This window comes from Cnephaeus nilssonii (genome assembly GCF_951640355.1).
Source record: "Cnephaeus nilssonii genome assembly, chromosome: 17".
NCBI lineage: Eukaryota > Metazoa > Chordata > Mammalia > Chiroptera > Vespertilionidae > Cnephaeus > Cnephaeus nilssonii.
The window spans coordinates 45,177,591-45,192,089 of NC_137088.1; the positions used below are offsets into that span (position 1 = coordinate 45,177,591).

Sequence of the window (14,499 nt, forward strand, 5' to 3'; positions counted from 1 at the left end):
GCCTCTTCTCTTATATATCCAACTGCCTAGCTAACATATTTCCCCTTAGATGTCACATAGCACCTCGACTCCTAAAAAGAATCATTGCTTCTTACCCCTCACCCCGCATCATCTCCTGGACTTCCAATCTGCTATACATATGAACATTACCATCCACCTTGTTACCAAAGGCCATCCAGTAGCAAGTTCTATGGATGCAGGCTCCAAAACATATCACCTGTAAATCCACTTCTCTGCTCCTCCATTGTCTCCAGCCTTATCCAAACCACAGAAGCTCTCCTCTATGCTACTATCTGGTTTCCTTATTTCCTTCTATTCTTGCCCTCTTCCCTCCACCTCAGTCTATTCCTAATAGCCAGAGTGATATTTTTAAAGTGTAAGTTGGATTTCATGTCACTTCCCAGTTTAAAACATTTCAATGGCTTCTACTGCATTTGAAATGGTATCTGAATTCCTTATCATGGTCTGCAAAGCCTTTCACAATCCATCCCCACCTTTGTCTCCATATTCACCTGATACCACTCTTCCCACAGCCCTTGATACTCTGGTGACATTGGCCTTTTTAAATTACTAGAACACACTAAAAGCATTCATATTTCAGGGCTTCCATGCTTGCTATTCCCTTTGCTACAGTGCTGTTCCCATGGTTATTTAAATGACAACTTTAGATTCTCTACTTCAATAGCATTTCCACAGGCCTTTCCTGAAATGTTCCTGGCCTATCACACTCTATCCCCCTATCTTATTTGTTCATAGTACCGACGTACATATAAAAGGTTAACATACTTTTTTAAAAATTATATATTTTATTGATTTTTTACAGAGAGGAAGGGAGAGGAACAGAAAGTTAGAAACATCAATGAGAGAGAAACATCGATCAGCTGCCTCCTGCACACACCCCACTGGGGATGTGCCCGCAGCCAAGGTACACAGCCCTGACCAGAATCGAACCCGGGACTCTTCAGTCCGCAGGCCAACGCTCTATCCACTGAGCCAAACCGGTTTCGGCAACATACTTTTTTTTTTTTTTTAACATATTTACTATCTGTTTCCTCCCACTAGAACATAAGCTTCTTAAAGATACAATTCTTTTTGTGTTCCCTATAGTCTTCCCCAGTAGCAAGCACAGCAGCTTTGTAACAATAGGTACTTAATGTCTGCCAAATGGTGTAAGAGTAATATCTAGACAGGGTTAAAGATGCATTAAGGGGATTATGAGAAGTCTTTCCAAAGGTGGTGATCCATAAACTAAGCCTTGAAGAACTAGTGTAATTCAGGCAGACAAATAGTTTCCAGTGAAGTAAACTGCAGGAAGCAACTGTGAAATTTATTTAATTTTTTATTTAAAGATTTTTCTCACTGATTTTTAGAGAGAGAGGAAGGGAGAGGGACACGGAGCAGAGAGAGAAACATCGACATGAGAGTAAAACATTGATTGGCTACCTCCTGCATGCCCCTACTGGGGATTGAGCCCACAACCCTGGGCATGTGCCCTGAATGGAAATCAAACCAGCAACCCTTTGGTGCATAGATGATGCTCATCCAAGTGAGCAACATCAGCCAGGGCTGAAATTTATTTTTTACTAAATTATGAAAAATATAATATACTAGAGGCCCAATGCACGAAATTCATGCAAGAGTAGGCCTTCCTCGCCCCGGCTGCCGGCACTGGCTTCCCTCTGGCACCTGAGACCTGGGTTTCCCTTGCAGCCCCGGCTTCATCCAGAAGGTCCTCCGGAAGGACATCCGGTCTAATTAGCATATTACGCTTTTATTATTATAGATTCCTGGTACTGCGAGTAGTTCAACATGACAATGTGAGAAAGTGAAAGGTTTTGGAGTAAGAATAATACTTAACTCCTCAGGAACTCCCATCTGTATTCTGTAAGTCTACTGAAATGTTGAGTAGAGTCTTAGAAATGAAGTGGGTAAAGGATCTCTAGTAATACATATACTAATATTAGCTAATATACCTTATAAATTTGGATTTAAACATGATTAGATGATTGATAAACTAATAAAAATATAAATCTAAAAAAGTTATATAGATCAGTTTAATTGTAAGGAAAATAAAATTTGCAAAAATTAGCAACAATATGATCATTAACAATGTAACAAACAGTAAAATTTAGTCAGTTGCAAAAATATGTATAAATGAGGCAAATCAAGAAGGGAAAGAGAATTCAGAAAGAGAAGCAGAAATCTACCAAGAGAAATTTCCCATTTTATACTTCAGTGTTAGGTTAGAATCGTACAAATAAGCTCACTGTCTTTTTTTTCTTAGTTATCCCAAAAAAACTACAGAGTCAGGTACCTAGGAAATTCCCAGTAACTGCTAAGTTAAACTGAAACATCCTTATCACAGCTTTTGGTGAATGGTTTTAATTTCCACTAAATTGGAGAGGAAAGGACAGGATGTTGTACTATATTTTCTTTTGTAGGTAAAAAAATTTAAAAACAAGTAGTTTCAGGATATATCATTAAGACCCTGGCTGGGTGGCTCAGTTGGTTTGAGCACCAGGATTTTGAGCTCAATTCCTGGTCAAGGCACATTCAGAAAGCAACCAATGAGTGCATGGATGGATAGAACAGCAGGTCGATGTTTCTCTCTTTCTCTAAAATCAATAAATTAAAAAAATTGTTTTAGATATCTTAATAAGTATTTGTCAAATGCAATGTTATTACTAGAGGCCCAATTACTTGGTTTTACTCTCAGGAACCAGTATGATCATAATATATAAAGAGGAGGAATCGTATGGTGCTTAAAATATGTGAACCCTAGAACCAGATTGTGTGACCTTGGATAAGTTATTAACTTCTCTGTAACTCAGTTTACTCATCTATAAAACAGAGATAACAGTAGTACCCATCTTATAGGGCTGTTGTGAGAAATATAGGTGAAGTGATAAAAACAATGCTTAGAGTAAGCACTTACAATACATCACTCACTGTCATTATGATTACTTTTCTATTGTTTTCCTAATTGAACTTTAAGATGGTATAAAACTGTTTATGAAACACTACATAGTTAAAGCTTTTTATTTTTTATTTTTAAATTACTAGATAAATTAAACATTTTAATATGGAAAATACTAGTACTTTGAGGTACAAGAAGAAAATTTAGATATTTTTAATTTGATTTTAGAGGAAGGCAGAGAGAGAAAGAGAGAAACATCAATGAGAAAGAGAAACACCAGAAGAACACAGATTGGCTGTGGAGATCAAACCCGCAACCTAGGCATATGCCCCAACTAGGAATTGAACCCACCACCTTCTGGTATATGGGAGGAGGCTCCAATCAACTGAGCCACATGGGCCAGGGCAAAAATTTAGGTATTTTTATAACCTTGAAGTAGAAAGGGATTCTTTTATAAAGATGATGTCAAGGACAGAAATAAAAAAGGAAACATTTAAAGTTCTTGGAAATTAAAAAACTTAAAAATTAAAAACAAATGAAAAATTGGGAGAAATATATTTGACCAATTATTTTGGTAAATGATCCTATATAATAAAAGGCTAATATGCAAATAGACCGAATGGCAAAACAACCGAACATCCGGTCACTATGACATGCACTGACCAGCAGGGGGCATGCATGGAACATGGCGGGCATCGGCCACAGTGGGATGGTCGAGCAGGTGAGTGGGGGCACCAGACCAAGGCAGGGTGCTGGTTGCTGTCATCAGGATGAGCCTCTAGTGGTTCCTGAAAATTCTTTGCTTCTGCGCACCGCGATCCCACCTGGCACTCACACCTGCCGGCACCTGCAGCAGGTGCCCAGCACTGGTCCTGATTGCTCAGCGCCATCAGCAGGTGCAAGCAGCGGCTGCCAGCCTTGATCACCCCTGAGGGCTTCTCCACCTCCCCCTGGTCCTGAGGGGTGATCAGGGCAGCAGCCGCCACTCACACCCACTGCTGGCGCCAGCCGCAATCGCTCCGCGCTGTCAGCAGGTGTGAGCGGGGCCAATGCCGTCAGCACATGGGAATGGCAGCAGCGGGAGCGGGCTACCAGCAGACGGGACCAGGGCCATGGTGGGAGGGGCTGGGCAGGGGTGCAGAGGATGGGCCAAGACCTTCCCATGTGCCTACTGCAGCCTCATGGCCCACAGTTCCTTTCAAGGTGCACGAATTCGTGCACTAGGCCACTAGTAACTGTATAATAAGCCCTGAAAGAAAAATGGTCCATGGACATGATAGAGTTCACAAAGAACTAATCCAAATACTCCCAAAAGTATGAAAAAAGTTCTATCCCAATACTAATTAGGGAAGAGCAAGTACAATATCAAGGAGACTTTATTTCCCCTTTTTTACCAAAGATGATAAAACACTAATACCCAATGTTGGCAATGGTATGGGAAAGAGGATGCTCTTCAATTCATTGCTGACAGAAATGAAAATTCACACTTCCCAGGGCAATTTGGCAATATATGAAAAATGTATACCTTGTTTCTAAGGTGTGTGTAAGAAATTAGATATAAAGGTGTGTGTAAGAAATTAGCTACTGGGATATTTATCACAGCACTGCAAAATGTCCAGAGAGGATTGATTATATACTTTGTGGTGTAAAGATAACAATGGAAAACAGTCATTAAATATGATGTGATGGAAGTATACTTACTGACATAAAAGAGCTTCACAATGAAATGAAAATACAAAATTTATACAACAGTAGATTAACCTTTTACACTCAGATGTCGGATGTCGAGTGTGACTCGACACGGTTAGCATTAGAATAAAGGAATCGAGAAAAAAGCAAGCGAGTGCAAAGGGTTAAGCATGGGTGTATAAAGCTTTTTATGAAAATACTAGTGCCCCAGTGCATGGATTCATGCATATTGAAAGAAAATTAATTAGAAGGAGGCCGGTGAAGTGGGACTGGGCGAGATAGGCCAGACACACTCTGGAGCCAAACTCCCACCGTCCCTCCCCGGGCTGCCGCACCTGGGGTGGTGCTGTGGCTCGAAGTGCGTGCGTGGAGTGAGTGGGGGTCCCTCTGGCAGGTGGGGTCCCTCGGCCTTGCCTGTGGGGATCGGGCCAAAACTGGCTCTCCGACGGGATGTCGGACCTCCCCTTGAGAGGTCCTGGATTGCAAGAAGGCAGTTCTCGGGTGACACACCCCGGAATCGGGCTCCCTCCTCTCTGGTTCCATGATGCGCCACCTGAGAACCACCACTGCCAAGTCACTGCAGCTCTTGCGTTGATCCTGCCCCCTGGTGGTCAGTGTGCATCATACCTACCAGCCGGTCGGATGGTTGCTTAGCCTTTTATATATATAAATGAACACAAAATCATTTCACTTGAATTCTAAACAAGAATTATTTACTAATATGCTACTTACACTAACTGGTTAATTGTCTTCTTTTGCTCCTTGGATCTTCTATACTTCAGAAGCTTACTTTGTGTTGGTGTATCCACACCTATGTCTTCAGGAGGATGAACAATGGGAGGTAACTTCAAGTTCAGAGCCTCCTTTTCTGCTGCAATGGCAGCTTTGTTTGGATCTGACATCTTGGTCTCCTAAAGATTAAAATACTCTATAATCTGAGGAGAAAAAGTCCATAAAGCCATTATTGTAAAAACTAGCCTCTATATATTGATAACATACCTTATATATCAATACCCAAAATTCTAGGCCTTTTTATATCTTCCTTCCAAGTATGGTATTCGTCTTCATGGCAGTTGAGGCACTCTCCCTCCCGGAACACGCTGGTGCCTTTCTCTACCCCCTCCTCGTCACAGGCACATTACCATCAGCTTCCTCACTCCCAAGCTCCACGGGCCCTTCCTTTACCTCTGTAACTTGTTTCCTCAGCCCATTTCTTCCAGGAATTACTTTTTCTACCTCTGTAGAAAATTACATTTTCTACCAAATAAATGTACTCTTACCAACACACACACACACACACACACACACACACACACACACACACACAGTAAAAGAAAACAAGAATGGCAGTTGAAATAAATGGGCAGGGATTCCTGTTAGAGTTTTAACCATCCACTTGCTATGAAAAAATGAAAAAAATCACTTCCAGGTTAGGGCTTCAGTTTCCTCAAGGATGAAATTACAGTTCTAAAATTTTCTGTTCAAATTTTCCCTAAGATGCAAATCACAACAAATCCAGTTGTTGAGGTATAATCTCTCTCCCCCCAAACCAATTTAATATCACTAATATTTAAATATCAATGTCGTATCTTAGTTTTGCTACCTTCCTAGAAAGTGATATTATAATAAAGCAAAAGTAAATGCTGGACAATTAACTGTGATACCAACTGCATTTACCGCGGATTCCCACAGAATTTGGAGATTCCTGCCATGAAAAAGAAAGTATTTCTGCAGGCATCTATTTGGTGATCTCTTGGCTTTAGAGAGGGGTGAAAAGCTGAAGACAAATAAGTACCTGTCTCTTGTTCACTACTTCTCAGCTGCGCAAATAAGAGGGAAACGTTCAGTGAGCTGCTCTCCTGGCGAAACTTCAGGAACCCCACTGACGCCCCACTGCCTGCCGAGGTAGGCAGTAACCTGCCACAGATACAAAGTTGTCAGTCGCCATAGAAACTGTCCCTCGCAGTTGGAGAGATTGGGTAAAGGTTGCCTGGAGAGGCAGTTGCTGAGCTGCGACAGATTAGGACTACCTGCCACAACAATAATTCATTACTCAAGTAAATGGAGGGTGGTTGAATGAGATTTTTTTTTAACCTGTCTTCCTTTGGAAGGAGTCCAGGGAATCAGAATCTTCAAACTGTGGAAAATGGCAAGACTGGATATTTAGATCTGTTAGAAAATAGATGTAAACACTCGCTTCAATTGAGGATCGAGTGTTCAAGTGTCCCCATAGTAACTTCTCTATAAATATTGTAACTAATCAGCAATATAATTTATCTTGTTTCTATATTTGGTATTTATTTATATAGCACTTTTTCTTCAGGAAATCATTGGCAAAAAAAAAAAGATTAAGATGTGTAAATTTTAAGAGTCTGCTTGGAATCAGAAATGTGAAACTTTGCTATTTGAGGCTGCACAATGGATATTCCATCTTAAGGATAATAGCTTAAATACTATGTGCACAAATAAATGGGGTAAAATAAGTCCTGGGGGTGTATTGATGGCCTATTCATTCAACAAATACTAGTATTTGAGCATCTATTTGCCAGTCACCATAGTATAGGCTACAGTACTGTTGTGGCTGGCACACAATAAGTCCTCTATGGGAGTGACTGGATAAAGAAGATAAAGGGATTAGCTAAAGAACATATTTGCAAACCCCATGGGCACAAGACAATAGTTTGATGAAGGCTAAGGGAGGGTACAGGTGGACAAAGGGTGGGGAAAAGGAGGACACCTGTAATTATGTCAACATTAAAATTTTTAAATAAAAAATAGCTTAAAATAAATAAAAATGTTATCTGAGTGAGCGAACAAACAAATTAAGTGCCGTATTTTCCATATAAGACGACTTTTTAACCCAGGAAAATCTTCTCAAAAGTCGGGGGTCTTATACGCCGGAAAATACGGTACCTGTATCCCCCGCAAGCCGCTGTCCCAGTGCTGGAGCTGAGAGTGAGTAGTATACTTGTAGCTTGTAAAAGCAATCTATCTTTCTGTAGAAAACAAAATATTTGTATGTGATGGTTCTTTGACATATCCTTACAAAGACTAAAGGGAGAACAGCAGTCTTTTATATCCTAGACTAGATGCATCTTCTCCCAGTTATTTAATCAAACACTAATCTAATAGTGCTGTGAAGAGATTTTTGCAGATATAATTCAAGTCCCTAATAAATAAGGAGATTTAGGTGGGCCTGACTCAATCCGTGTAAGTCCTTTTAAAAAGACTTAGCTCTGGACAGTGTTGCTTGCTCAGTGGTTAGAGCGTCGGCTGGCACACCAAAGGGCTATAGGTTCGATTCCTAGTCAAGAGCAGGTACCTGGGTTACAGATTCTATCCCTACCCCAGTCGAGGTGTGTGAGGGAGGCAACCAATCGATGTGTCTCACATAGATATTTCTCTCTCTCTTCCCCTCTCCCTTAGACTCTTTCCAAAAATCAATGGAAAAAAATATCCTTGGGTGAGGATTCACACACACACACACACACACACACACACACACACACACACACACAAAGGCTTAGGCATTCAAGGAGTCTGACTCCAAACAGAAGTCTACAATCACTCGCCCTCTCTGGATTTTCCCTTCCCAACAGCCTGCCCTACAGACGTTGGACTTGCCTAACTAGCCTCTACAATTGCAAAAGCTAATTCCTTATAATAAATTCATTCATATATATGTGTGTGTATGTATGTATATATATATACATACATACACACACATATATATGCAAATATATACACATACATACATATGGATACATATAGAAGACATATGTAATCTACTGGTTCTGCTTCCCTCATTAAACTCTAATACAATGCATACCTGTTTTAACAGCATAATTTATGTAGGCATAATTTACATACTCTAAAATTCACCATTTTAAAGTATACAATTCAATTATTTTTAGGAAGTTTATATAATTGTACCATCATTACCAAGGTCCGGTTCTAAAATATTTCCATTTTTGCGAAAATTTTCCTTGGGTCCAGCCAGTGTGGCTCACTGGTTGAGCGTCAAGCCATGAACCAGGGGTCCACAGTTCTATTCCCTGCCAGGGCACAAGTCTAGGTTTCGAGCTCAGTACCCAGTAAGGAGCACCTGATCAATGATTCTCTCTCATCATTGATGTTTATATCTCCCTCTCCCTTCCTCTCTGAAATCAATAAAAATATTTTTTTAAAAGTTCCCTTGGGCTCATATTCACTCAATCCCTACTTCCATCTCCAGCTCCAAGCAACCACTGTTTTGCTTTTGGTCTATAGAGACTTGCAATTTTTGAACATTTCATATAAATGAAATCATATATTATGTAGATTTTTGTCTGGCTTCTTTCACTTAATAATTTGTTTGAGGCTCATGCATGAAGTTCATTCCTTTTTATTGCTGAACTAGTAGCCCTGCACAGGAATCCATGTGCCAGTAGGTCGCTGCCACCCTCCTGTAGCTCCCCTCCCCCCTCCCTCATAGCTTGCTGCCCTGCCCCTCCTGTAGCTCTCCACCTTCTACTTGCTTGCTGCCCTGCCCCCTCCTGTAGCTCTCCGCCGCCACCCGCTTGTAGTTCGCTGCCTCCTGCAGATCCATGATCCAGTCCTTACACGGTCGGTCATTACTCCTTACGGAGTAATGGATAATTAGCATATTCCTCTCTTATTATATAGGATAGTCTTCCATTATAAGAACATATCACATTTGTTTATCCATTCACCAGTTGATGGACATCTGGAGTGCTTCAGTTTGGGGCTATTATGAATAATCCTGCCATAAACATTTGTGTACAAATCTTTGGGTGAACATGCATTTTCATTTCTCATCAATAAAAGCCTAGAGTAGAATTGCTGGGTTGAATGGTAAGTCTGTGTTTAACCTTTTAAGACACTATCAAACTGTTTTTCAAAGTGTCTGAAAGATTTTACATTCCTACCAGCAAAGATTTTCTGTTTTCTTCTAGTTTTAGGTTTTATACTTTGGTTTATGATCCAGTTAGAGTTAATATATATATGTGGTGAGAGGTGTGGATTCAAGTTCTTTTTTTTTTCTTTTGCATACATATATAATTGTTCCAGCACTATTTGTTGAAAATTGTTCTTTCCCTCACTGAACTGCCTTTGCATTGTTGTTGAAAAAAAATAAATTGGCCATAATTTCTGGACACTGATCTTTATGTCTATCTTTATAGATCACACTGTCCTGATTAGTGTAGCGATGGCTATAGTTTTAAAAGTGGATAGTATTAGTGCTTAAACTTTGTTCTTTTATAAGAAGTAATTTGAGGGAATGGAGGTAGGAGGAGGTGGAGGAGGTTATAGGGGGGATAAACGGTGATAGGAGACTTGACTTGGGGTGATGAACACATAATAGAGTGTACAGATGATGTGTTGTGGAATTGTGCGACTGAAACCTGTATAATTTTGTTAACCAGTGTCACCCTAATATATTTAATAAAAAGAAAAAAAGGAAGTACTTCTTAATATTCTAGGTCCTTTGCATTTCCATATAAATTTTAGTATTAATTTATCAATGTCTGTAAAAGAGGCAGCTGGAATTTTAATAAATCTTTTGCTTTGAAGGAAAGAAGAAATATGTTAACTAACTAAAGATATTTAATTTGAGGCTTAAAAATCCTTCCTTAAAAGCTCTATTTCCAAGTTTAAGGGTTAGAAATATTATTTATAAGAGCAGATTATTTATGAGAGCACTTATGGATATGACACCAAAATGTGATTCTCTAATACTACACAAAAAGTTTCATCTACTTCTTTTTTAAAAAATATTTTTATTGATTTCAGAGAGGAAGGGAAAGGGATAGAGAGATAGAAAGATCAATGAGAATCACTGATTGGCTGCCTCATGTACGCCCCCTACTGGGGGAGGGATCAAGCCCACAACCTGGGCATGTGTTCCTGGCCAGAATCGAACCTGGGACCCCTTAGTCCACAGGCCAAAGCTCTATCCACTGAGCCAAACCAGCTAGGGCTCATCTACTTTTTAATAGAAAAATTGAAGATACTATGTTTTATACTATGCATTGTTTATTTCAAAATTAAAAAGGGGATTACAGGAAAAATAAATGAGTTCATATGTTTAAGAGTTCTTAATGGAGCTAAACTGTGACAGGTTTCACCTAAGTTCTTTGATTGAATTTTTTCAAACTAATTTTTGATTGTTGTTATATACTAACATTATACCTTATACTAAATGATATAGCTATTTCATATATTATGTATACAATGCAATACAGTATAGTATTATATGATATACGTCATCATTATAAATTATACAATCACCAGTTATATTTAATATGAAATATAGTAAAATATAAGAAAGAAATAGAATAGTTGGTGGGAGTGTAAAGTGGTGCAACCACAATGGAAAACAGTATACAGGTTCCTCAAAAAATTAAAAATAGAACTATTATATGATCCAACAATTCTACTTCTGGGTATATATACAAAGAAAATGAAATCACCATCTCAAAAAGATCTCTGCACCTGCATGTTAATTGTAGCATTATTTATAATAGCCAAGACATGAAAACAACCTAAGTTTAAGCACTTATTGATACATAGATAAAGACAATGCAAAATATATAGATACAGTTAGACAGAATATTATTCAGCCATAACAAATAAAGAAATCCATCTTGGGTGGTGGCTCAGTTAGTTAGAGCATCGTCCCATACACCAAAAGGTTGCAGGTTTGATTCCCAGTCAGGACACATACTTAGATTTTGGGTTCAATCCCTGGTCAGGGCACTTATGGGAGGCAACCGGTCAATGTTTCTCTCTTACATTGATGTTTCTCTCCCTTTCCTTCCTCTCTCACTTAAATCAATAAAAACATTTTTTTAAAGAAAGAAACTGAATTCATAAATACAAAAAAAAACAACAACAAAAACAAACAGATTGGTGGTTGCCAGAGGAAGGGGAAGGTGGCAGGGCAGGGGAGTGCAAGAAATGGTTGAAGGTGGTCAAAAGTAAGAAATTCCTTCATATTCAGTAATGTCATTTTAATGATTTGCTTGTGCCTAATCTATTAAGTTTACAGTAATCTAACCAAACTAAACATAATAAAACTAGAAGCCCGTTGCACGAAGTTTCGTGCAAAAGACCTTCCTTCACCTGGCTGCTGGCACCAGTTTTCCGCCAGCACCAGTTTCTCTCTGGCTACCCGCTGATCGGAGCGCCGTTTCCTCTGGCCTCCAGCGCGATCGCCACCCCGAGTTCCTCCAGTGCCGTTTCCTCTGGCCGCCAGCGCGATCAGAGTTCCTCCAGCTCCATTTCCTCTGGCCACCCGCCGATCGGAACGCCTCCCGCCAGCGCGATCGGCCACCCTGAGTTCCTCCAGTGCCGCCGGTGGAGGAACTCTGGGTGGCCGATGGAGATGGCTGGAGGCGCTCTGGTCGGCGGGTGGCCAGAGGAAAACTGCTGCTGGCGGAAAACTGGTGCCGGCAGCCACGCAATCAGCCACCCGGAGTTCCGCCACCGGCGCCTTCCGCTGGCCCCATGCGTCCTCCCGCAGTGCCGGCCAGTGGGGACGGCAGGAGGAACGGGGGGCGGGGACTCGTGAGTCAGCCCAATCGGCCACCCCGAGTCCCGCCCCCAGCCTCCCAACGGCCCAATCGTGGGCGTAGCGGAGTGATGGTAATTTGCATATTACCATTTTATTAGGTACTAGAGGCCCAGTGCATGATTGAATCATGCACGTGTAGGGTCCCCTACACGCTTTTGCTTTTCGCGGTGGAGCTGGGTGCCTATCCGCTGGTGCACCAGGCCTTTCAGAAGCCTCCGGCTCAGTGGAGGCTTCTGAAAGGACTGGTGCCGGAGCAGACAGGCACCCAGCTCCCCCACTTTTGATGGTCCCGCCCCCTGCGCCTCTCAACAGCAGGGTAGCCCCACCTCAGTGGCAGCGGATCCGTGCCTCTCAATGGCCGGATAGGCCACCCCAAGTCCCGCCCCCCAGCCTCCCGCCGCCCAATCGTGGGCGTAGCGGAGTGATGGTAATTTACATGTTACTCTATTATTAGATAGGATGATAGCTGATTATGCTGTTGGTTCTCAAAAAATAAAAATATAATAAGAAGTTCCAGTTATAAAATAATCAAGTTGTAAGATGTAATGTATACGTAGTATGGTACTAATGTTAATAAACTGTACTGTATATTTAAACGTTTCTAAGAGAGTAGATCTTAAGAGTTCTCTCACAATAAAAAGGTAAAAAATTTTACCTGTGAAGTGATGGATGTTAACTAAACTTATTGTGGTAATACCTGTTTATATATATAACTAATCATTATATACCTTGGACTAATACAATTTTATATGTCACTATATCATCATAAAACTGGAAAACTTAAAAATTTTTTAAAGAAATAAATAGAAGAGTTTGGTCCCTTAAATATAAAGCAAATAGAGCAAGTAGCTCAGTGGTTTTGATCTCCGGTCAGGGCCATGCTTCTCGTTCTCTCTCTCCATTCCTCTCTCTAAGTCAATAAACAACTAAAAATTTTAAAAGCAAATGAAAATTATTAATTTCTTTTTGTTAATCCTCATCCAAGGATATTTTTCCTTTGATTTTTAGAGAGAGTGAAAGGGAGGGGAGAAACAGAGACAGAGAAACACTGATGTGAGAGAGACCCATTGATTGATTGCCTCCCACACCTGTCCCAACCAACCATTGCCAGCGATTGAGCCTGTAACTGAGGTTACAGGGGTTGAAACCGGGACCCTTCAGTCCGAGGGCCAACGCTCTATCCACTGTGACAAACTGGCTAGGACATTTTTAAAAGATATGTTTTTATTGATGAGAGAGAGAGAGAGAGAGAGAGAGAGAGAGAGAGAGAGAGAGAGAGAAAATAATCAATCAGGGGCCTCCCACAAGCCCCCCACTGGGGACTGAGCCCACAACCTGCACATATACCCTGACCAGGAATCAAACTGTGACCTCCTGGTTCATGGGTCGAAGCTCAATCACTAAACCACACCAGCCGGCTATTAAATTTTTAATATATTAGGAAGATTACCCTGAAGTGATATCAGCAGGTACTACTCACAATTTCTGTGTGCTATCACTCAAAACTACAGTATCACGTTGACCTTAAGTAAAAAAAGATAGAAGTATATTCATGACGTTATTAACCAAAGTGAAGGCAATCACAAGAAACTAGTCTGCATACACTAATCTTTGCAGATATATGTGCAAGTAAAAGAATAACCTCATCAACCCTAACTTTTGATTACTGAAAGTTAGATTGTGTTTCATGGTAAGGACTGAAAATGGATGAATATAGATTTCTATTAGCCCCTTCTCCTTTGGTATCAGGGAAAGCATAGTATTGGTTCAGTCTTTCAGTCTCAAATTTAAATTATACTTATTATGTATATAATTATGTTATAATTTAGCCTTGTAAATATATATATATAGCTTCAAACACACCATTTATTATGTATTATTTTCAAATTAAACTTTCTATGGCAAGTTGTGGCACTTTCGGAACATTTTCAGGTACTTTCTCTTGAAAGAATTGACAAAAGATAGCGAAAGGTACTGAACTATGGTTATAATACAATCCTATTTGTGTAAAAAAGTGGAAGGGTATATGTTCATAAATATTTGTGTATGCATATGTGTCAGGGGTAGAAAGATTACTTTTTCACTATAGGTATATTTTAATCTTTCAAAAAATTAAAAAAAAACTAAAAGAAATAACTATGATACTTCAAGACATCTGTCTCAAAACCAAGATTAATACTGCTACGGGAATAAATTAGATCAGCTTGCTTAAAGGAAAAGTTACATTTTCTAATTGGGTGTTTATCTTTAAGTAAGTTGATTTAAGATTGAGTTGTGCAAAGTTGTATGAAGGAAATTGCTGGGGACAAGAAAAATG

General features: G+C 40.1%; 1 protein-coding gene across 1 annotated transcript in view; it reads right to left on the minus strand.

Moving 5' to 3' along the window:
* Positions 1 to 5,508, minus strand: part of DNAH12 (dynein axonemal heavy chain 12) — a gene marked incomplete at both ends in the record, with an annotated part of 220,130 nt that extends 214,622 nt beyond the window's left edge. The window contains one exon of the mRNA XM_079795396.1: positions 5,339 to 5,508. Coding sequence (XP_079651522.1) covers positions 5,339 to 5,508 — 170 coding nt within the window. The remainder of the gene's footprint in view (positions 1 to 5,338) is intronic.
* Between the last annotated feature and the right edge of the window lie 8,991 nt (positions 5,509 to 14,499).